Raw genomic sequence first — 22,619 nt, 5'->3', positions numbered from 1 at the left:
TCATAACTTTGAGAATGTTCTGGCTTTTATGCCAAGAAAATTATTTAATTTTCCATTCATACATAATTGAAAAACAATTGCCAAAAGTGATTGATTCAGAATCAAACACTTGCATATTTAACAGCCTGAGAGGATTTTCCACAACATGAATCCAGTTCACATAAACGTACTTCTGAATGTTTGACCAATTAGTTTTAGGGGACTCAAAAATGTTTTTTTTTCATGTTCACCAGTCTCATCTTAAATTAGGGGCATCAAATCCTGTTCCAAGAGATCTACCTTCCTGCAAAGTTCAGCTCCAACCCTGATCAAACATACCTGAACTAACTAATTAGGATCTGAAAGAGCACTTGATAATTACAGACAGGTGTGTATGATCAGGGTTGGAACTGAACTCTGCAGGTAGGCAGATCTCCAGGACCAGGATTGGGCACCCGTATCTTAAATCTACAAGTTACTAGAAAAATGGTTCATACCTGGGCTGCATTTCCCAAAAGCATCGTAAGCCTAAGTTTTACTTAACCTTACGATGCTTTTGGGAAAGGCAGCCCTGACCATTTCAGGCTCAGCTTTTTGATTTATAAAATTCTTCATCTATTTATACTCAAGATCTTCCTTAGAATAGAAAACACTTGTAAACCAATCAGGTTCTTATTTGTTTTATTAACATGAAAAGGTACAACCGAAGGTTTTAAGTGACAGGAAATGCAGTAAGAAAAACAAGAAGACATGATGTGACAAGACTTGGAAAAAGGAAGACATGGAACACAAAACAGAATGGTTAACTTAAGCAAGCTCCTCTTCGCCCTCCTCCTCAAACTCTCCTTCCTCCTCAGCGGTGGCATCCTGGTACTGCTGGTACTCTGACACCAGGTCGTTCATGTTGCTCTCAGCCTCGGTGAACTCCATCTCGTCCATGCCCTCTCCTGTGTACCAATGCAGGAAAGCCTTACGCCTGAACATGGCCGTGAACTGCTCAGAGATTCTCTTGAACAGCTCCTGGATGGCAGTGCTGTTGCCAATAAAGGTGGCGGCCATTTTGAGCCCACGAGGTGGAATGTCGCAGACGGCAGTCTTGACGTTGTTGGGGATCCATTCTACAAAGTAGCTGCTGTTCTTGTTCTGAACGTTGAGCATCTGCTCATCCACCTCCTTCATGGACATGCGTCCACGGAAGACGGCAGCGACAGTCAAGTAGCGGCCGTGACGGGGGTCACAGGCAGCCATCATGTTCTTGGCATCGAACATCTGCTGTGTGAGTTCGGGAACGGTCAGTGCACGGTACTGCTGGCTGCCCCTGCTGGTCAGAGGAGCGAAGCCAGGCATAAAGAAGTGCAGACGAGGGAAGGGCACCATGTTCACAGCCAGTTTACGGAGATCTGCGTTCAACTGGCCGGGGAACCTCAAGCAGGTGGTGACGCCGCTCATGGTGGCGGAGACGAGGTGGTTGAGGTCACCATATGTGGGTGTTGTGAGTTTGAGAGTGCGGAAGCAGATGTCGTAAAGGGCTTCGTTGTCAATGCAGTAGGTTTCGTCTGTGTTTTCCACCAACTGATGGACAGACAGTGTGGCGTTGTAGGGCTCGACCACCGTGTCTGAGACTTTAGGAGAGGGCACCACGCTGAAGGTGTTCATGATACGGTCAGGATACTCCTCACGGATTTTGCTAATGAGGAGGGTGCCCATACCGGACCCTGTGCCTCCACCCAAGGAGTGAGTGAGCTGGAAGCCCTGCAGGCAGTCACAGCTCTCCGCCTCCTTCCGAACCACATCCAAAACAGAGTCAACCAGCTCAGCTCCTTCGGTGTAGTGGCCCTTAGCCCAGTTGTTTCCAGCACCACTCTGGCCTATCAGCAACAACAAAAAAAAATGGTCGGGAGTTTAGTTACATCTATGCAAAAGGGAACGAGATCTATATCAGGTCAAAATCTGGCATTCAAATTTTTTTTTCCAAGCCAGTGCGGGATCAATTCTTTCCAAGTCAAATGTCCCAATAAGCAGCTGACAGTCAGTCAAACTTTGCTTTTGGGCGCATATTATAACTTACCGAAAACAAAGTTATCTGGTCTGAAGATCTGACCAAATGGACCGGACCTCACGGAGTCCATTGTACCAGGCTCCAAATCCACCAGCACAGCACGTGGAACATACTTTCCACCTTAAGACAGACCAGAATTTTAGGTCAAACCAAATGTTGTAAAGCGCATATGCAAGTTGTCATGTGAAATAACCTAACAAAAGCCATCGGATTTCTGCTCACCTGAGGCTTCATTATAATAAACATTAATTCTGTCCAGCTGAAGGTCACTGTCGCCATGGTAACTGCCTGTTGGGTCAATTCCATGCTCGTCACTAATGACTTCCCAGAACTGAAACAAGATGGATTCAAAAGTAGGAACAAGAAAGCTTAGATTTAAAACGTTTTTGAACCTTGGACAAAAATATTAAAATGGAACTACATTATAAAATGTCAATAGAAGTGATTAAAAAATTGAATGGCAACATTGAATGGCCAGCGCTTCCCGTTACTCGCGCTCCTTGTAAAATGGAGTTTGCCAAGTCACCGGAGCCATTTTACATCACCCAGGATCTTAAAGAAACAGCGCAGGCATAGTATCACTGATGTGGCGAATATTAGCTTCGTTATTGCTCAACGGTACAGAGTTATTCAGTATTCAGTCTTTGCATGGGGCCAGAACGGTTTCTGCGTCATTATATTAGCGTTCCCGCACTTTTTCATGAGCCGAAGCAGATAAAACCGGCCACATTACGACACGCGATTCATCCAAGCGAATCGACTCCTTTGAACTGTTTGTGATTCGATTGCGTCACACTCGCTACAGTCGCGCGACAGCTGTGGAGGAGCGAGAACGAGCAACTCGGCTCTACCAAATCATCAAAAAGAACCTGATATTATGCCAGTCCGTCGCGGCCAACACCCTAAAACTAACGCATTGTTTCACCATTACTTCTTTCAAACCTATAAAGATATGTACTTAAAAAAAAAAAAAAAAAAAATTAAAGTTTGTCTATTTTTAGCGGAGAAATAAAAAAATAAGATCTTTTTTAAAAACTTGTTGCGTGTGAGATTAATCCGGGGCCATATTTAGATTAAATTAGACATATTTAGATTTATATTTAGTAGCTTTTAATGGTGAAACGCCAAAATCATAACCAGAATTGAACAAATTGCTGTTCTAACGCCGCGGATTAGTTATATTTAACTTAACCCCCAAAAGCCCAATTGGTATTTAATAGACTACGAGTAAAAATATTTATTTTGTTCAATTCTTACCTTAGCACCAATCTGGTTGCCGCACTGTCCAGCCTGTAAATGCACAATCTCCCTCATTGTTGATTATTTTCTTGCTTAACAACACAATATGTAACCGAAACAAACCCCTTCTAACTCGAAACCCTCGACAATGAGGTCATAAAATGAGATGTGCTCCTACTTACTCAGTCTGGAGAAATCACCTACATTTCCTTCATTCTCATTGGTTGCTCTACGCCCTCTCCTGCATTCTAATTGGCTCTCGTGTGCTCATTGCTATGATTGGTTCGTACAGGCGCTGGCATCACTAGAAAGGCTTTACGGCCATTGGCTGGATTGTTATAACGGCTCTCGACATTCAAAACCTAAAATAATCAAATGATTTCGTGAAGTAGGAGGGGCTGCAGGAATATTTTCCAAAACGTATTTGCTTGTAAACAACACTTAAATCAGCGCTGAGGCCATTTTGACAGTTTAACCTTACTATTTGCTCCTCATTCACTGACAATGTAAAGATAACGTTAGTTCTTTTATATGGCAGCAATAAAGAAATAAAAATCGCTAATAGGTTTAAAGCTTATCTATGAAGCTTGTGTAAATGTGTAAACAATGACGACAGTCAATGGCCCTTTAATGCATATGGGTGTCCTGAAAATAAATCTTTCCAAAAAAAAAATGTTTTAAAGATTAGACAAATTAAATGCCTGGTTTATGCTCAGAATTGTACATCTATCCTTCACAACCACATTTTCATTGGGGGGGGGGATGCATCAAGATGTATTAACAGACACCATGAGAACAGTCTTTGCATTTCTATATGATTTTTAATATCTTTAAAAGCTGATATTGCATCAACATGTATCCTTAACAACATAATGAACCTCAAGTTGTGTTTTAGCTCACTGTCATGTTTCTGATCGCCTATTCTCTACCCAAGGACCTTATAAAAATAATATGAAGTGTGCCAAGGTCACTGGGTCTTAATACAAATTGTTTACCAAAATAATTTTCTGTTGCAGAGAGAAATAATAAAAAGACATGCATGATTGCCATGCAAGAAGATTTACAAAGAAACAAAAACAAGGGGGAAAAAATCCAGTCTTCTCTCAGCATGTTTGGTGAACTCAAATGTTGTTTAATTCTGGGTGAGCTCTATAATTTTTCCTTTGTCTAGGTGGATTTTGTGTTATGCAGCTGTCTTTCCTAAACAATTCCTCAGGTGTGTCTTTGTCCACGGTCATAGATCGTCCTGTTTGTTCAGTCCATGTTTTTCAATGTATCGTCTGCAGGTGGGGTGAATAGAAAATAAAGAATCAGATTACTCAATTCAACAAATAAAAGTGGAGTGCAACATACATTTATTATACAAACACCTAGACACAAAGATTGTTTAGCACAAATGCCATTGTGTGCTTACTGTGCTAAACATTTCAGATGTCTAAAATGTAAAACGTTTTAAGTATTAAGGATTTTAAAACAATTACCTTCTTGCATATTCATATAAGGCTTCTTTTCTTTCATGTAGAGACATGTGTCTGTCTATGGTTGTCCTCCCAAAAGATTTGGCAGCTGGCTGTTGATGAATACACAGATATATTTAGATAAATATCCTGTCAGACAAAAGGCTCCGACTGTACTATTTATAGGTAAATTCACTAATATAGGGCATGCGAGGAGGAGGCCATTGTGCTATTCGTATAGGATAAGGTTAAATCCAAAACACAGGGCTTGTTTCTTTGTGGGGCAATGAAGAATAGTGCAAATCTTGTGTAAAAAATGGTTTTGTTAGTATGGGACAAGATTAAAGTCTGTCTTGCTCCTGTATTTATTTCAATGGTTGATGTGAGGGTCAGCTGTACCTTCAAATTGGGTGTGGATGCTGTTCCAGACGCAGTGGAAGAAGCAGCTTGTTTAGCTGGACCTGAAGGTGTGCCAACAGCTGCCTCGGAGCTGAACTGGTCAGTATTCTCCAAAAGGTTGGTTATGGTTGTGTCCACACAGTTGGTCTGCACTGTACAGAGACAATATTAAGGGGTTACTTAACCAAATCTGAAACTGGCTGAAACTGCATGGCTTAAACCCAAGGAACCAGCTTTGCATTAGTACGCGTATGTGGAAGCCACTGAAGCATATCATGCGCTTTTTGAAGCAAATGAAGCTAGTCTGAATTAAATTAAAAGTTCATCCAAAAACGTTGCTGAACATTTACTCACCCTTAGGTCACCCAAGAGGAAGAAGAGTTTGTTTCTTTATCAGAACAGATTAGGAAAAACGCATCATTACATCACTTGCTCACCAATTGATCCTCTGTAGTGAATGGGTGCCGTCAGACGGTTTGAAGTTAACATATCTTAATGAAGAATTTGTTTCTTACAAACATGCAGCTTTTCACTTCACAAGATGCTAACTGATGGACTGCAGTCATGTGGATTACTTGTGTATTATTGTGATGTTTTTATCAGCTGTTTGGACTCTAATTCTGACGGCACCCATTCATTACAGAGGATCCACTGGTGTTGAATGCTAAATCTCTCCAAATCTGTTCTGATGAAGAAACAAACTCTTCTACATCTTGCAGGGCTCAAGGCTAAGGATTTTTTTGCAGTGGCCCGGTCGGGCTAGTGGTTAAAATTTTCACTGGTCCTCCCACAAAAATATAAAATAGTTGTTATTGTTGTTTTTGGCCCATGTTTTCTTGTATGGTAATAAATAAGCTTATATGATACATTTTTAAACACCAATTTCATTTTCTAACAAAAAGTTCTAGACAAGCAAACGGTCAGTAAATAAGAACAAATTAATAAATTACAAGCTACAGCATAAATAAATAAATAGAACAAAGATACAAATTCAACAATACTTTAGCTTTTTAGGTTTGTAGGTGTTCAGGAACATAAATTGAATAATCAAATGTAAAAAACAAATTAAATATATATTAATCATTGTTAAAGCTCCGTTATTCAGTCAAGAGCAGCTGGTAAATTAGACGCGGTCACTTTGAGAGACAATACGTGGTCCATATATAATGATACCCACTAAGATGGGTATTTAGATATACTTTTGTATGTATTTGTCCATTCAAGTGCAAGGCGACATGGAAAGAAACTCAATTTGGGTCTCAAACGTTGCCTGAGATGCGGCTCTGTGTGTGCACTGGACACAAAACACACTGACTGGAGTTGTTATTCACGTCTTCTTGCACTTGAATGCTTTAAAATCTCTCAAATGTTCAAATTGGCCAGATGTAATCCAAGAAGTGAAAGAAACTCAGTTTGGTGTTCTCACGTTGTCTGAGACAAGCCTCTGTTTGCCACTTTACACACAGAACATAGCGCGCGAGTACTGAATGAACGTCTTTTGCGTCGTCTTGTGCTCAACTGCTATGAAATCACTTGAATGTTTAAATTGGCAAGGCTTAAAAACACATGCAAATGATAAACATTCGTGAGCACACAGCAGTGGCTTGATCAGGCCACTAGTTATTTTTCCATCCAAAGTTACGAATTAAACTTTTGCGCAAAACTGGAATATTGCATAAAACATTTGAGAATAAAGCACCATTTCCATCCAGTCAGTTGAACAGAACAAAATCGTCACTTCCTGATTGACTTGCGCTAAATATCATGAAAAAAAATGACATTTGCTGCAGTATAAGAGAAGGCACTGCAATATAATATTTTTGGTATAGAATAAATTACGAGCTTCACAGCACACAGATTAAACGCAGTCATGTTATCTTATTTTTGGAGCCTGCTGTTTTGGAACGCAGTCCTGGGAGTTAATTATAATGAAGCACTTTGACTAGACTTTTTTTGATCAAGGAATTCAGAATGACAAAACTACCATTTCAGATGCTGTGAAATGAGGTTGAGCTGTTGGTTGGTCCAATTTTATGCGGTCACATCTCAAAGTCACATAGTAAAACACAGTAAAAGTGTTTCCATCGTAGTTTATGCAAATGTTTTCTTTATTTTTAGAATTTATGTGCATCTTGGCATTTCCATACATCGTTTTTTTTATGCGATATGCCAAAATGCACATAAAAATAGGTGGATGAAAACATAGCAAGTGACAAATATGTCAACTGTCCTGAACATGCCATCGGGCAACCCTTATTGTCGAGCCCTGTCTTGGATGGCCTGAGAATGAGTGAATTTTTAGCAATTTTCATTTAATGGGTCATTTACTCCTAATAATAATTCATGTTAATGCAAGGAGTTATGGGAAGATGACATACACAAGTCTCTGGTGATGACCGATAACGGGACGTCAGGCAGCACCTCTTTCACCTGCTGCGCCATACGTGCTACTCGTGAGTCTTCAGCTCCTGCATTTGAGCCCAGGAAACCCTGGGCCACTGTGCGAGGTCTGGCACCCAAATCTGAAGACAAAAATATAGTTTCATGTTACACTACAAGAGAAAATACATCTACTACATAGATTCAGTGATCTAAGTTAATGGATATATACATCATAATTTCTTTCTCACCATTGAATCCGTTCTTACTTGAATGTGCAGTCTGAGCGGCAGTGTGTCTTTTCCTTTTGATGTGCTCGGCTTTGTCTGCTTTAGTGATCTGTGTGGAGATCACGCCCAGCTCGGTGGCCAGCAGCTGACGAAGGGACACAATGGACATTACATCAAACGACACACCAAAACAAGTCAAAGCTTTGAACTGGACAAGATATAGATCTGAAGGTTAGACAGATGAAAAGCTGTGTAAGCGGACAATAAGATAATGGTTTGTTCTTAATGGTAATTCGACTAAGTATGACATTACTGGAAAATGGTTTCAAATCCATTCAATTTCAAGGCATTTCAGAAAGAGTTTATTGCTAGAGAAGCATGACTGATTTTTGAACAGGCTATAAGCAGAGGATTGGTAAATGCATTTACGTGCATTTCAAATGTTTCAGTAGGACTAATGCAATAATTCTCATAAGAACGATTTAGTCCAACTGAAATCACACCAGTCTGTTTTTTGTAAAATTGGAATAACAGACCTACACTACCATTCAAAAGTTTGGGGTCAGTAAGATTTTTTTAAATGTTTTTTGAAAGCGTCTCTTATGCTTACCAAGGCTCCATTTATTTGATCAAAAATACAGTAAAAACGATAATATTGAGAAATATTTTTACAATGCAAAATAAATGTTTTGAATTTGAATGTATTTTAAATTTTCTTGAATTTTAATATCATTTACTCCTCCTGTGATGTCAAAGTTGAATTTTCAGCATCATTACTCCAGTCTTCAGTGTCACATAATCATTAAAAAAATCATTCTAATATGCTGATGTGCTGCTCAAGAAACATTTATTATTATTATCATTGTGTAATAGGGAATGTGTGTAATATTTTTTGTGGACACTTTTTTTCAGGATTCTTTGTTCAAAGTTCTAAAGAACAGCATTTATTTAAAAAACAAAAATGAAATATTTTTTAACATTACAGATGTATTTAATGACACTTTTTTTTATCAATTTAATGCATTCTTGATTAAGGTTAAAAAAAAAAATCAAAACGTTTGAATTATAAGTCTCGGCTTTGTCCAGCATTTATACATGTTAATCAGACTAAAACTGGCCTGGACTACTATCACTTCACATTGCAACACTTTTTTGTTTAAATAAAAACAATCATGGCAAATTACCACCATACGACATCTGACAGAGAAAAAAAAACACAGAATGCAACACAAAAAGATAGAAAGAAAAGAGTTTTACCTCTTGCACTTTGCTGGCAAATTCTAGATGGGATTCACCATCTTCTTTAGACAGTGGTGGAAGCCATCTGGTTGAGAGCATTTCAAAACAATTACACCTTACATTTTTTGTACAGAGATCTATTCAGAAAGACTGAATGCTTCTGATTCATTCTTCATTCACTCAACATTACCAAACATTGTCATTAAACATTAGTATCTATTTTTAAAAGTCAACATTAAATAAAACAAAATATTTACAATGGTGTGAAAGTATTTACTGACCAAATATTCAAAAGGGACAGTAATGAAGTTAATATATTTAGCAACAGGCAAGTATGCACAAAAATTCAGGACTGAAACTGTCAATCATATAAGCTGCATGTCTAAGACTCCCGAGGCTATTAAATACTAAAAAACTTCATTATTGTCGTATTACCAGTGCTGGCCTGTCGAGAGCAGCAATAGAGGATTGTACATTTAAAATACTGCCACTGGACAAAGGAGAGACTGTAATATGTAGTACCTTACATGGTACACTGTGAATGGTACAAAAAAGGTCCATAGCAGCTCTGTCAGCCATGAGGAGTCTGGTGTGCTCTGAAAAAAAAAAGAAACCAAGAAAGACCTTTTATATCATCCCAGATGTTAGTGTTTAACAGAACACAGTTATGTGCATGATGATGATTTGAAACTTATACAGTATATACACATAATTTCACTTTCACAATGCAAATGTCCCTTTCCATTTGACAGAGATCATTTACAGAGCTTCAAAATCAGGTCATTCAGAAACTGTCTGGGAATTACCATCACAACCATACATTAACATATGACTGCCCCACTTACATAAACACTTATATACAGTATTGAACAACATGCCCCATCCTATCCTAAATGACAGTGCGAGCTGCACCAGCTGTTTTCACATGCAAACAGGTAAGCAAATCGTAACAGAGGTAATTTACATATATAAGACTTAAAGCTACAGTAGTGTGTTTAACCTCTAAAGAGCCAAACAGGTTGAAAATGGTCAGTCAAAACTAAAATAAGGAATATCTTCGATGCAAGAAAGCCTGGTAACAAATAAAAAGTTAAAAACTGTAGAATATGACTACTGTTGTACTATACAATAACATGAAAACCAAGCGATGACATGACAAACAAAGCCAATCAAAAGACTTTGATCAGACGATTCATTTTTCCAGTTTAACTGCATTACAAATATTTAATGCAGTTAACGCAAGGGTGGAGAGCTAGGGTTGGCCATCCTACTCACAACTGCCGCTTCTATCTCTTTTTTTTTCTGGACAAGAATTGCGTTTATTTAAAGGCAGTACATTTTTACAACCACATCAAACGGGAGACTTTTTAGACATGCACTCTACTTCGCCTCAGTGCAAGGCAGTAGTCAAACGAGCGTGGAAACGGTACAGATGATGAGGAGCTTCAGTAGAACAACAGTGAACTGCAGTCAGATGAGATGTTGTGATGGCCAGAAACTATTTTTCTGTCCCGTCAGCCGTTATACTGTGCTCGTAGTGCGTCCTCTTCAACTGTAACGTTACACACAAATACGACAGAGCGTGCTATAGCCCGTTTCATTTCATTTTAAAAAGTGAATGAAACTATGAGTATACATTTTAGATCTGCGTCACGTTCAGCAGCGGCAGCTCTTAAAGTAACAGCAGCCAAACAACCTAATAACCCAGCTGCTGTGATGTCTGTATTCAAAGAACAAAAGAAAAAAGAAGATATCAATAACATTTGTAGCTTTAAGAATTAATCTATTCAATTTCTGTACATTTAAAAAAAAAAAAAAAAAAATATCTTGTAGCGTCGCAAAACTGAAGTTGAGCCACTGATGTTACATGGACTGTTTTACTGATGTATTTACTACGTTTCTGGATCTGGGAACATTTCAGTTGTGTTGCTGTCTATGGAGGCTCTGAGAGCTCTCAGATTTAATCAAAAACATCTTAATTTGTGTTCCGAAGATGAACGAAGGTCTTACGGGTTTGGAACGACATGAGGGTGAGTAATTAATGACAGAATTTTCATTTTGGGGTGAACTAACCCTTTAAGTGTATCATTCAACTTTTTCCCATGGTCTAGAGTTAAAAACAAAAAAAAACAAAAAAAAAATTGCAACATGTAGCAATATCGAATCGCAATACTCGTAGAATCAAAATCGAATCGGGAGGTAGGTGTATCGTTCCATCCCTAACAGGTAGCTGTTATTTTTTAAAGCCTAATAAATGTTAAAATTGATAGCTCTCAATTACACTATAATGGTGTGTGGCTATAGTCAATGGTAAAATATTAGTGGGAAAAACAATTTCATAGAGACATCAGTAGTATTGGGATCAGTGATACTGGCCTTCAGTCATAAAAAAGATGGTATTAAACAAATATAGAAAATATACTGTCTTTGTTTCTACATTAATTTGAAGATTGAATGTGCAATTATTGCATTATAAAAGTATATTTAAAAACTTTAACATTAGGTGGGATTAATCGCAATTAATTTCAGAAAGAAATGTGGGATTTTTTAAAATCGATTGACAGCAGTAAAAATATACAAAAAATCATAAAATAATAATTAAAATGTAGGAGAGAGTGTAGGCATCTAACAAGAGAAACCAAGTATCTTCCAAATAATATGTTACACATGAGTATAACATTAGTTTATCACTGCATAAATTGGATCACACATAAATTTTAAAATGGCCATAAAGTATGTGGCATCTAAAAGACTGAAAACTCTGTGATGTAATACAGCAGCTGAGGGAATGGATTGTAAACATACTCCAATGTTCACCCAAAAATAATTAAACCCATTTTGCAATGCTGTAATGGGAGCAAAAGGTCACTATGAGATTTGACAGCCCGTCTTTCTATTGCACGGTGAATCACTTATTATCAGTGCTGCTATAAATCTCCTCTTGATGAGCCACACTCTCACAAAGACCCTCTTGTGTGCTTTAACAGGAACTTGAGGATGAAAAAAGATATGGAAACTAGACACGATTGTTCAGTCACATTTACATGCCTGGGTGGAAGGTTTTACAGCGAAGCGATTTACAGAAATGACAAGAGCAGCAATGACAAAAAAACTAGGTCGGATTTCATACACATTCAGAACAATCAGTTTTTTTTTGTTGTAATGTTTGAGAATTTAAAAGGGTTACAAGAAAAATACCTGGCAACCACAAGGGTCACATCCATAATGACCAATCATTTGACAACAGTGGATTACAAAAGAGGTTTTGAATGTAATTACCACAGCTATGAAAGGCCTCTTCACCAGTAATGCCACAGGCTGGATGGTGTCAGACACAGCGAAAGGCCAAGAGCTGAGGAGAGAGTAGAAGTTGGTCTTTTAAAAATGGCGTCTTTCTTAAAGAGAAAGGAAATGTTGTCATCTAAATCTAATGGCTAAGTGTGTGTCAGCTGATTTACAGGCAGTAAAGGCTAAACCCGAGGATCAGTAAAGCCTTGATCACATCTTAGACCCTTCAAGGAAGCTTAGAGAGGACCTGGCAACACTCCCAGAAAAGATCCACATTTAATCACCAGAGACTCCGCATTAAAGTGGCCCTTACTTACCAAATATTATTTATATCAGGCACCTGACTGTCTATACACAGTATGGTCACATTTAAAACCAGATGAGATGAGACAAACAGTATTCAGGGTATTTTTACACTATAAATGAATGGCTGGTTGGTTAAATGAATGACTTGTTTGATATCTTTTAATAATATTACTGTTACATATATAAGTGAAGCATTTAAAAAGACAGTTCAAATAGTCTATTAGTACATTGTACACACATTATATGTGACCCTGGACCAAGTCGCTGGGGTATATTTGTAGCAATAGCCAAAAATACATTGTGTGGGTCAAAATTATAAATTTTTCTTTAATGCCAAAAATCATTAGGATATTAAGTAAAGATCATGTTCATGTGGTAATTGGTTACGTCTCAATGTTGGAAATATTTCTGTTTTAAACCATGAAGGCAAGCCAACGGATATCACACAAGCAACGTGCAAACTTTGCACAAGAGTTATACCAGTGAACATCTTAATCTCAGTCAATTCACAATGCAGAAAGTGAAAGTAAAAACGGAATGACGGTCGGAGCTTTCGGCATCTATACTCTCATTCCGGCGTAACAATAAAGGAACTTTGCTGCTGTACCATGGATGCAGCAGGCGCAATGATATTACGCAGCACCTGAAAGTAGTCCCCAGGTATATCATAGTAGGGGACTACTTTCAGGTGTAATTTCATTGCGCCTGCAGCACCCATGGTACGGCAGCAAAGTTCCTTGATTATTACGCCGGAATGAGAGTATAGTTCCTAGCCATATTGGCCTAGAAATTTTTTTTCATTTTCCGTCGGTCTTAGTACAAGATGAAACCACAGAAGAGTCAAGCTTTAAATAGGAAAATTATCTAAACTCTTTGATCATTTTTGAGCGAGATGCAAATGGTCTAATCCGATTCAATGATCTATGCTAAGCTAAGCTAAAAGTACTCTGGGGAAGTTGTAAAATGAGCCTATTTTCAAAAAAGTGGAGTGTTCCTTTAAGGGTTTTTAATTAATCGCATGTGTTAACGCGTTAACGTTGACAGCCCCAATATATATACACATACACACACACATACATACATATATACATATCGCAATTAGCTAGTTGACTGCTTGCAATCTACTAAATGTGACTATAAACATCAAGTTAAGATATAAATATATGAGATGTAATATATAATATTATGATTTTCTGCTTTAAAAGCTGAAAAAAAAAAAAAAAAAAAACGTAAATTATTTTGACAATAGTCAAAATTAAAAAATGAATATTGTTTTGTTGGCAGCTGTGTGATGCTGGAGTACCTGAACTTGAGGAGGCCATTTCGGCCATTGGTGGTGTCCTCCTCTGGAAAAAGCAGGAGGGGTAAAGCGACAGGAGATGAGCAATACCTGCGGAGGGTCTCCGCCAGCTCCACCCTGCTCTGTACACCCTGACCCAGTTCCAAAAAACCCCTCGCCCAGCACAGGAACCCCACAGGGCCCTCCAGCAGTGGCTAAACACAAAGAGACAGACAGGAAAACATGGTTACACGTAGCTTATTAGCTATAGCACGATGTTAGTCATGAAGTCCACAGTAATGAAGTGTGTAAAATAAATACATAAGGCTATATAGTCTTATTCTTTTATTTTAGAAGCTGAATCAAGTAGGGAACATTGTGTGAAGGTAAAAGTACATTTTAAAATACAATTTTAAAAGCAATGCATACACTACCATCTAAAAGTTTGTGGTCAGGAAAAATATTTAGCTATATGTTTTTAAGTCTCTTTTGCTCACCAAGGCTGCATTTTATTTGATCAAAAATACAGTAAAATCGGTACGAAGAAATATTATTAACATTTAAAATAACTATTTTCTATTTTAATATATTTCAAAATGTTATTTTAATCCTGTGATGCAAAGCTGAATTTTTAGCATGATTACTCCAGTCATCAGAGTCATATGACCCTTATTGTCAATGCTGAAATCTAGGGATGCACCGATACCGATACCAGATACTGGGTTAAAATGCCCGATACCAAACGCTGATACCACACAGCATGTGATAAGTGCCATATTCAGACAAAGAAATAAAGACAACAGAACAACAGAGAGCAGAATTATTAGAGATAAAGGATGTCTACGAAGTGCATGTATGCAATGAATTTAATGTCAAACACTCAGTATTGACGCCTGTATAGCTGATGTGCGCGAGCTGATGGGCTAAGCAAAGCACGCTGAGTGGATTGAGTGCGCGGCAGCACAGATGCGAAAGCTCGTCGAGTGAATATCCCTTTCTCACAGACATCACTGGATAGTTTGTAGCTCGGTCGGATATGTCAAAAACAAGTAAAACAAATGCACAAGTTACTTAACGGTAGGGAGAGGGAGAGAGAGAGAGAGAGAGAGAGCGTGCATTTCTGTTGTGTGATCTTTATTGATGTTCGCTCACTTGGCACACGCATCATTTGGCTTTAATACTAAATCGTAAATATAAGACAATTTATAGCGGCATTCACTATAAACCATCGTTTATTTTCAACCTTAAGCATACACGACTTTCTGGCGAAAGTGAAACTAACAGCTTGTGTGAAATGCGCTACGTTCTGTACTTGTCCCTCTCAATCCGCACCAGTACAAATATGTGCACGCGTTGCGCGTTTTGCTTGCTTCATGAGTGATTATGCATTATATGAGTGGCTTTGGAATATAAATTGCAGCATGTTTCAGGTGGAAAAAAAAAAGCAACTTTTAGTTCTGAAAATATCACAGCTAGGAGATTTATAACGAGTGGTTCCCTGCATTATTACAGAAAAATGCATAATTATAGTACTGAGCCGCTGCAATGGAGCAGCTCTAATGCTATTAAATTAAAGATGATGTACCATAGAGCAAAAAAATTAACAGTGAAAGTAACAAATACTTGTAAAATACATTTTAATGGGCATAATTAAGTGTGAAAATAACCGAAGATATTATACAGTCAAACCAAAAATTATTCAGACACCAGTTATCATTTTTTATATTTTTTAGTGGGTGCAGGACACTACAGTTCATTAAGTGAGGATAGCAAAATAAAGTAAACTGTGACATAACCAAAAATTCTTCATACAGTGGACTACCAGTAAAATTGATACAAATTTGGGACAAAAAATTATTCAGACCGAGTCTGTGAAAAAAAACTGAAGTTCAGGTTTGCATGAACCTGGTTTACAGCATTCCCAGGAGACTACAGGCTGTCATTAAGGCTAAGGGTGGCCCAACAGAGTATTGATAGTTGTGTAAATAGTCATACTAACAGCTGTGTGACTAATTTTTGGTTGATTGTAATCCATTATGTACCTTTCTATCAAAGTTATCTGACATTATCAAGCTGAATTTGTTCTGACACGGTTTAACTCTGAGTTCTTGTCATATTTTTTACCATTTTCTAAACAATAGCAAATAAACTGTGATAATGTGAGAAATGTTAAAGCTTTCTGAATCAATTTTGGTTTGACTATCTATTTGATAAATTAAGTTAACCAATTAACATTATACATACTCTTTTGGTTTCTGTACCCAATATTTAAAAAAATGTACATATGCAATGAAAATATCGGTATCGGTACTCGTTATCGGCAAGTACCAAAAATAAAAGTATTGTATTGGACGAGTACTGGAAAACATGGTATTGGTGCATCCCTACTGAAAACAGTTGTGCTGCTTAATATTTTTGTGAAATCTGTGATAGTTTTTCAGGATTCATTAATGAATAGAAAGTATAAAAACAAAAAACAGCAAATTGAAATGGAAATCTTTTGTAACATTATAAATTTGGTCAGTTTTGATCAACTGCAGAATAAAAATATTATGAAAAAATTTAAAATATTTTTGAACCCAAACTTGAATCTAGTACTAAATTAAATTCATATTACCTATACTGAGTATATAATGTAAACTGTAATAGTTGTGTAAATTAGATATATTATATGGTTAAGTTTATAATAATTTAATGATAATTAACACTAACTAGTAATTTAACACTAACTGTGAATCTTCAATTTTATGTTTATTGTAATGCACAGTTAAAATAAATTAATTATAACCAAAATATACATTTAAAATATATTATGCATACATTTATTTTCTAACTAAATCCTAGGTCAACTCATGCAGACAGGAATTCAAGCATGACTTAATGTTTAAAAATGAATTTAAGTAATTCCTGCTGCCCTGCAACCAAACAAAGCGAATAATTTGAAGCAAGCAAACAGAGAGAACACAGAGAACATTCACTGGCCTCTGGCCCAACATTAAATCAGCACAGCTGCCAAAGGAGAAATAGACCTCATTGTGTGAGTAAACAAATGAAAGAACCAAAAGACACAGAGGTCAAGGGCAGAGTAAAAAAAACACTGAGACGCACATATACACTCACCGTGTTACAGGAAGTAAGAAGGTTGATAATATTGTGGTCGAAATGTGTAACGTGATTGCAGATGTAAAGCCTGGCGGTTTTGTCCCGTAAGCGTGGACTGTTCTGCCGGATATGCAGACCCAACACTGAACACATTATTCTCACTATGAACCTATAACAATAAAGACAAATGTGTAATGAACAATACTAAAAACACATTCAAACGCAAAAACAAAATCGGCCAAACCAAAAGTAACTCAAATTAAACACATGCATTAGGAAAAGTTTGTGTTTTAGGGGACAAGTTATTCACCACCTTTTAGCTTGTTTGAAGCTTAAAGGAACACTCCACTTTTTTTTTTGAAATAGGCTCATTTTCCAACTCCCCAAGAGTTAAACAGTTGAGTTTTACCGTTTTTGAATCCATTCAGCCGATCTCCGAGTCTGGCGGTAGCACTTTTACCTTAGTTTAGCATAGATCATTGAATCGGATTAGACCATTAGCAGCTTGCTCGAAAATGACCAAAGAGTTTCGATATTTTTCCTATATAAAGCTTGACTCTTCTGTAGTTACATCGTGTACTAAGACCGACGGAAAATGAAAAGCTGCGAAAAGTTTTGTAGGCCGATATGGCTAGGAACTATACTCTCATTCCGGCGTAATAATCAAGGAACTTTGCAGCCGTACCATGGGTGCTGCAGGTGTAATGAAATTACGCAGCGCCTGAAAGTAGTCCCCTGCTGGGTAACTAGTTATGATATAGCTGGGGACTACTTTCAGGTGCTGCCTTAATATCATTGCGCCTGCAGCACCCATGGTACGGCAGCAAAGTTCCTTGATTATTACGATTATTACTTAGTACATGATGTAACTACAGAAGAGTCAAGCTTTAAATAGAAAAAATATTGAAACTCTTTGGTCATTTTTGATGACCAAATGCTAATGGTCTAATCCGATTCAATGATCTATGCTAAGCGAAGCTAAAAGTGCTACCGCCAGACCCGGAGATCGGCTGAATGGATTCAAAAACGGTAAAACTCAACTGTTTAACTGTTTTTTTAGTGGAGTTGTAAAACGAGCCTACTTCCAAAAAAAGTGGAGTGTTCCTTTAATTTGTCTGAGACAAATTACATTTTAAAAGTAAAAAAAAATAAAAATCTACATGTGTGATAATTATATATGAATGCTGTTCAAAAAAAGCTTGAGAATGTCACACTGCAGCAGTGTTGTTGTTGTTAACTTAAAAATCAGAAATAAAAAAAACAGTACATAAAAAGTAAAAAAAAATTACTTAAAGCTAACCAGAAATGTTTTATAACACTCAAAACTAATAAAATAAAAAAACACATAATAAAAATGCTAAAATTTAGTCTTTAGCTGTTCTGAATTTTACTATTAATGCTCCAGTGTGGCATTCTGTGTGGCATTCTTACCTTCTGACAATACTGTCAGGTAGTGCACAACTCACTAGAAACACATGGACACCAATAAATATTCGCAGTAGCATCAAACACACGCCAACAGGGGAGTACAGCAACAATAACAGCAGGATGAAGCGATCATTTGGTAACCTGTGGAAATAGACGACAGGAATAGCAACCAGCTTCAGGATCTATTTATGACAAGAGCCGTTGGCCAAAAACTAACATCCATCTCTCCATGTCAGAAACCTGAGCAGTGCACACATTTCAAATCATGTTTACTAACCAGAGCTTCATTTCTGCTGTCATGTTTGAGCTACTTAAAGAGATCAGCAAGACAAATCTAAGAAACATGTGTTATGGGGGAACATCTGGGTTTTTGTGGGAAAATCAGCTAATATACGATCATGCATTATTATTTTTAATTAGATCATTTTATGCAACAGGCCTTACTTTTGACATAACCACAAATATTAAGACTAACTGTGTTATTATGCAACATATTTTAATGAAATATAAACACAGCTGGACTTATGTAACGTTACTGCATCACTCTCATACACCAGATAACGTTAGCACTATTCGAATAACCTTTATGGCAAATATGGTGTATTAAATTACATAAGTGCCAAAAGAACCAGAAAACATTCATTGGCTATCAATTCTCATATGCATGTATCTGAAGATCATTCAACAATCTCTAACAGACTTTATACGCTTATGTTTTTGTGAGTTTGATGTTGAACATGCTACGGCTAATTACATTAGCTCCGCAATAGTTATCATTTCAAGCTTGGAATGTGAGTAAGTTACCGCTGGAAGTCGAACATCTGCTCAATCCCTCGCGTTTCCATTATTTAAACTCTTTCTGGGATATATTCAAAGGCTGATGCATACTAATTCTTCAGATTTTAACGGTAGGTGAGGTGAGAGGGGAAAAGCGCTAGCTCGTTATTAGCCTGTGCTGTTATTCGCCATGTTGAGACTCTGCTGATGTTTCTAGATGGGGAACAAAGAACTTGACGAGAGATTAGACACTCTGGAGCTATTTCCGTGTTAGGTCACATGCTTCGCAGTAGCACTTCTGATTGGTTCCTAGATGTTGAGGATCGATTTACTGGATTTTACCTTACGCAAGAATTATATTAGTCAATATTTAATAATGCACACCTCCAAATAATAAATATAGGAGGAGTACAATTATCTACAAATACATTATAAATAGCTATTGTTGCATACAGAAGTGTTTTCATTAATACAACGTAACCGATAGTTAATATAAATACTATAAATACTTATCTACGTGTTATTTTGCAAAATAAGTGTCTTAATTACTGTTATGTATGAACCATTTCAGTAATAAACCCTAGAGTAAAAGTTCAGCGTCCTCATTGCTTATTTGATAACGGCTACTATTTAGTGAAGAGTGGACGAGCTGGTAAGTATAGCTTCTATGTTCCTCTTAGTTTTCAAAGGACACTCGCCTTTCATCTTCATCTTATTCACTTGCTTTTCTAGGCGCATTTTTTAGTTAAAGGCTGACATCTTGCGTTATGGAATATGAACTACGATACAGTCCGACAACCTTTAACAGCCTTCATTAAACTAACACACACAAAAAAATACTTATTGAAAAATATGTATTGTTATAAGACGAACTTACTACTTATTTACGTTTTATTTATTTATTTACATTTTTATTACAGTATTAGGACTCTAGTATCGAAGTTTTTTATTCTAAAAAAAAATAATAAAAATAAAAGGGTGCGATTTATTAGCTCATAATCCTGGGTTTATCGCACAAATGTCACTATTTTTATTGCAGTTCTGTCAGAAAAGTTAAAAATGTTAGATATGGATAGATATGGATGTTAATAATTATTAAATAATAATAATTACAAATCTTCCTGAAGGGGAAAAACATCTTTGCATTGTGTACAAAATCCTATAGGCTATTATTTTTTGTAAGAAATTAATTTTGTGCAACAAACACTTGCGGGTTTCTAACAATAGAGGGCAGAACAATCCTTCTTATTTCCCAATTTTATCTTTCCAACTCTCCAACTCTCAAAACAGAACTTCGGCTGTTATGTCCCATCAATGACTTTTTGTTAGCCATATTATTTGATAAGTTAAAACCATTAAATTAATTAATAAAACAATAAAAGGCAAAATGCTTTATTATTCCTACTTTTTCTCCTTCTAGGTAATAAGTCGGAGCAGGGTACATTAACTGCAGTAAACCACATCTCTCTCATGAACAGTTTGACAGTATATTGACAAAACAAATAATGCAGTTTGTCATATATTGATCCAAGTATACTGCAAAGGCAATATACTACACAATCCTAAAAACTGAAACGTCTGATCTATACGGCTGCCATCTATAATAAAACTAACTATATGAATGAATGTAGTCCACAAACACAGACACACACAAACAGAGTCAGATAACAGTGGTGCCCCTTGAATGCAGTGCATTCGCCCCAGCTGCAGTTCCCGAATATGTCTCTTCAGTAAGAGATTGAATCTGCCCCATTCATTAGGCTAAGTGGATGAGCTTCCCTAATAGATGCTCCCCTTCCCCTCAATAATTGCTGTTGATTGGCATAAATTAGACCCTAGTTGCCAGACGAGTGATTCTCGACGACGATAATCTGATTCCCAGCTGAAACTAATAGGATTTTAACTCCGGTTTGGCCTAATGTCCGTCTGTAAGGCCTGGCCCAGCTCTGTTAGGCCAGACCTGCCCTTCAGCCCCGCGGCCTCATGCACAACTCACGCTTACTGCAGGGCTGCAGATGAGAGCGGACCAATAAATGAATTTGTAGCCTCAGGTGAACACGCACGCACACTCGCTGTCGGACCAGACCTATTAACAGATGGTGTGGTTAACAGTGTGTTAAGAGGACTTGACTTTAACCACACAAGAAAAAAGCTGACGTTTGAAGATGTTCATCATAAGGCAAAACAAGGATGCTTCTGTTTGGCTAGAAACTAGTTTTTAATAAATTCGAAAAAAATAGAAATATAGTTAAAAAAGTTAGAAAAAATTACGACCCTGATTGATTTTCAGAGGTTTTCCAACTGGGGTCTATGGAAAAGTTTACAGGAAAACACACACACACACACACACACACACACACACACACACACACACACACACATACACAATGTTAAATTAAATATTAAACAAGAAAAATGTATAAGCTATAAGCTCAAAACCTCTCTGCCTGGTTTATAAATTCACAAATCAAATTTATAAAAAAAAAATTAAATCGAAAAATCAATCAATCAATTTTTTCCACAATACATCTAACAGGACAGTATATTGAGTAGAAAAAAAATGCATAATATTGTAACCCAATAAAAAACTAAATATTTTCCAAAATTATTATATGCATTTTTTACACAATTTAATATGGGGTCATATCTGGTGGTCTATGGCATCTAAACCCCTTGCTTTAATTAGAAAAAAAAATCATGGTAAGTGCGCACAGTTTTTGTTGTAGCAAGTAAAAGTAAATGAATTATTACTAAAAGCATAATAAATATTAATGTGTAGATGTTGCTATGTTGTTGTTGTTCTGAATGTGTTGCTATGAGGTTGCCAGGCGGGTTGTTACTTCCAGGCCCAAATCTCTATGATTTTCACATCTGTCCTTTTTTTTTTTTTTTAAGATTTTTTAAAGAAAGTCTCTTCAAAAACTTCACTCTTTTCAACAAGCTATTTAAAGGTATGATTCATGTCTGTGATGCACAAATACATGCTAAAACATAAAACCTAGACTTTGTTCAAATATTCCCTTTAGACACAAGTACACTTTAGAAACTTGTTAGTCATGTTCCACCACCATTATGTCCCGATCAGTATATTAACACATTTTGCTTGAACCTCTCACAAATCGAAGCTTTTTGAGACACATGTCCCTAATGAAGACCACCATTATTTGATATTATTTGTCATCAGGCTGATAAGAGCGAGCAGCACGCCTCGAGTCTAATGAAACTCCACTCCATTAGCGCTGAATCGGACAGATTGGCCTCCCAGAGAAATGAATTGAGTTTTTTGTATTTGTGAGATCATTCTCCCTGCATTAACTGATCTTTATCCCATCTCTTCATCACAGCCAAATCAGGTTAGGCGGCCATGATTAGCTGGGGTGGCCTCCCTTTTTAAGCAGTAATTGGGTTTAGCGGCTTAGCTGATAGCGCCATTAGGACCAATAACGGCCTTGCTTGGC

At 37.0% G+C, this 22,619-nt stretch overlaps 2 protein-coding genes across 7 annotated transcripts; both read right to left on the bottom strand.

The window, feature by feature from the left end:
- Window positions 1-643: 643 nt before the first annotated feature.
- Window positions 644-3,667, bottom strand: tubb4b (tubulin, beta 4B class IVb). Its single transcript, XM_079391029.1, has 4 exons — window positions 3,296-3,667; window positions 2,261-2,369; window positions 2,048-2,158; window positions 644-1,847 (listed from the first exon to the last, which is right to left on the bottom strand). The coding sequence occupies exons 1-4, from the start codon at window positions 3,350-3,352 to the stop codon at window positions 787-789; spliced, it is 1,338 nt and encodes a 445-aa protein (XP_079247155.1). The 5' UTR covers window positions 3,353-3,667; the 3' UTR covers window positions 644-786.
- Window positions 3,668-3,956: 289 nt separating this feature from the next.
- Window positions 3,957-19,391, bottom strand: LOC306853261 (lipid droplet-regulating VLDL assembly factor AUP1-like). Of its 6 annotated transcripts, none has more exons than XM_079390538.1 (12): window positions 19,189-19,380; window positions 18,388-18,525; window positions 16,975-17,125; window positions 13,879-14,069; window positions 12,261-12,333; window positions 9,504-9,577; window positions 9,000-9,066; window positions 7,782-7,887; window positions 7,512-7,655; window positions 5,134-5,285; window positions 4,759-4,847; window positions 3,957-4,557 (listed from the first exon to the last, which is right to left on the bottom strand). In XM_079390538.1, exons 1-12 carry the CDS (start codon window positions 19,227-19,229, stop codon window positions 4,512-4,514), a joined length of 1,272 nt encoding a protein of 423 aa, XP_079246664.1. In that variant the 5' UTR covers window positions 19,230-19,380; the 3' UTR covers window positions 3,957-4,511. The 6 variants fall into 6 exon arrangements, with proteins under 6 accessions (XP_079246664.1, XP_079246663.1, XP_079246668.1 ...); XM_079390537.1 differs by having other exon boundaries at window positions 4,081-4,557; window positions 7,764-7,887; window positions 19,189-19,387; XM_079390542.1 differs by having other exon boundaries at window positions 4,082-4,557; window positions 18,423-18,525; window positions 19,189-19,391.
- Between the last annotated feature and the right edge of the window lie 3,228 nt (window positions 19,392-22,619).

This window comes from Barbus barbus, assembly GCF_936440315.1.
Source record: "Barbus barbus genome assembly, chromosome: 33".
Lineage (NCBI taxonomy): Eukaryota > Metazoa > Chordata > Actinopteri > Cypriniformes > Cyprinidae > Barbus > Barbus barbus.
Note: the sequence above shows the minus strand (reverse complement) of the source record. Positions and strands in the feature narration are given on the sequence as shown.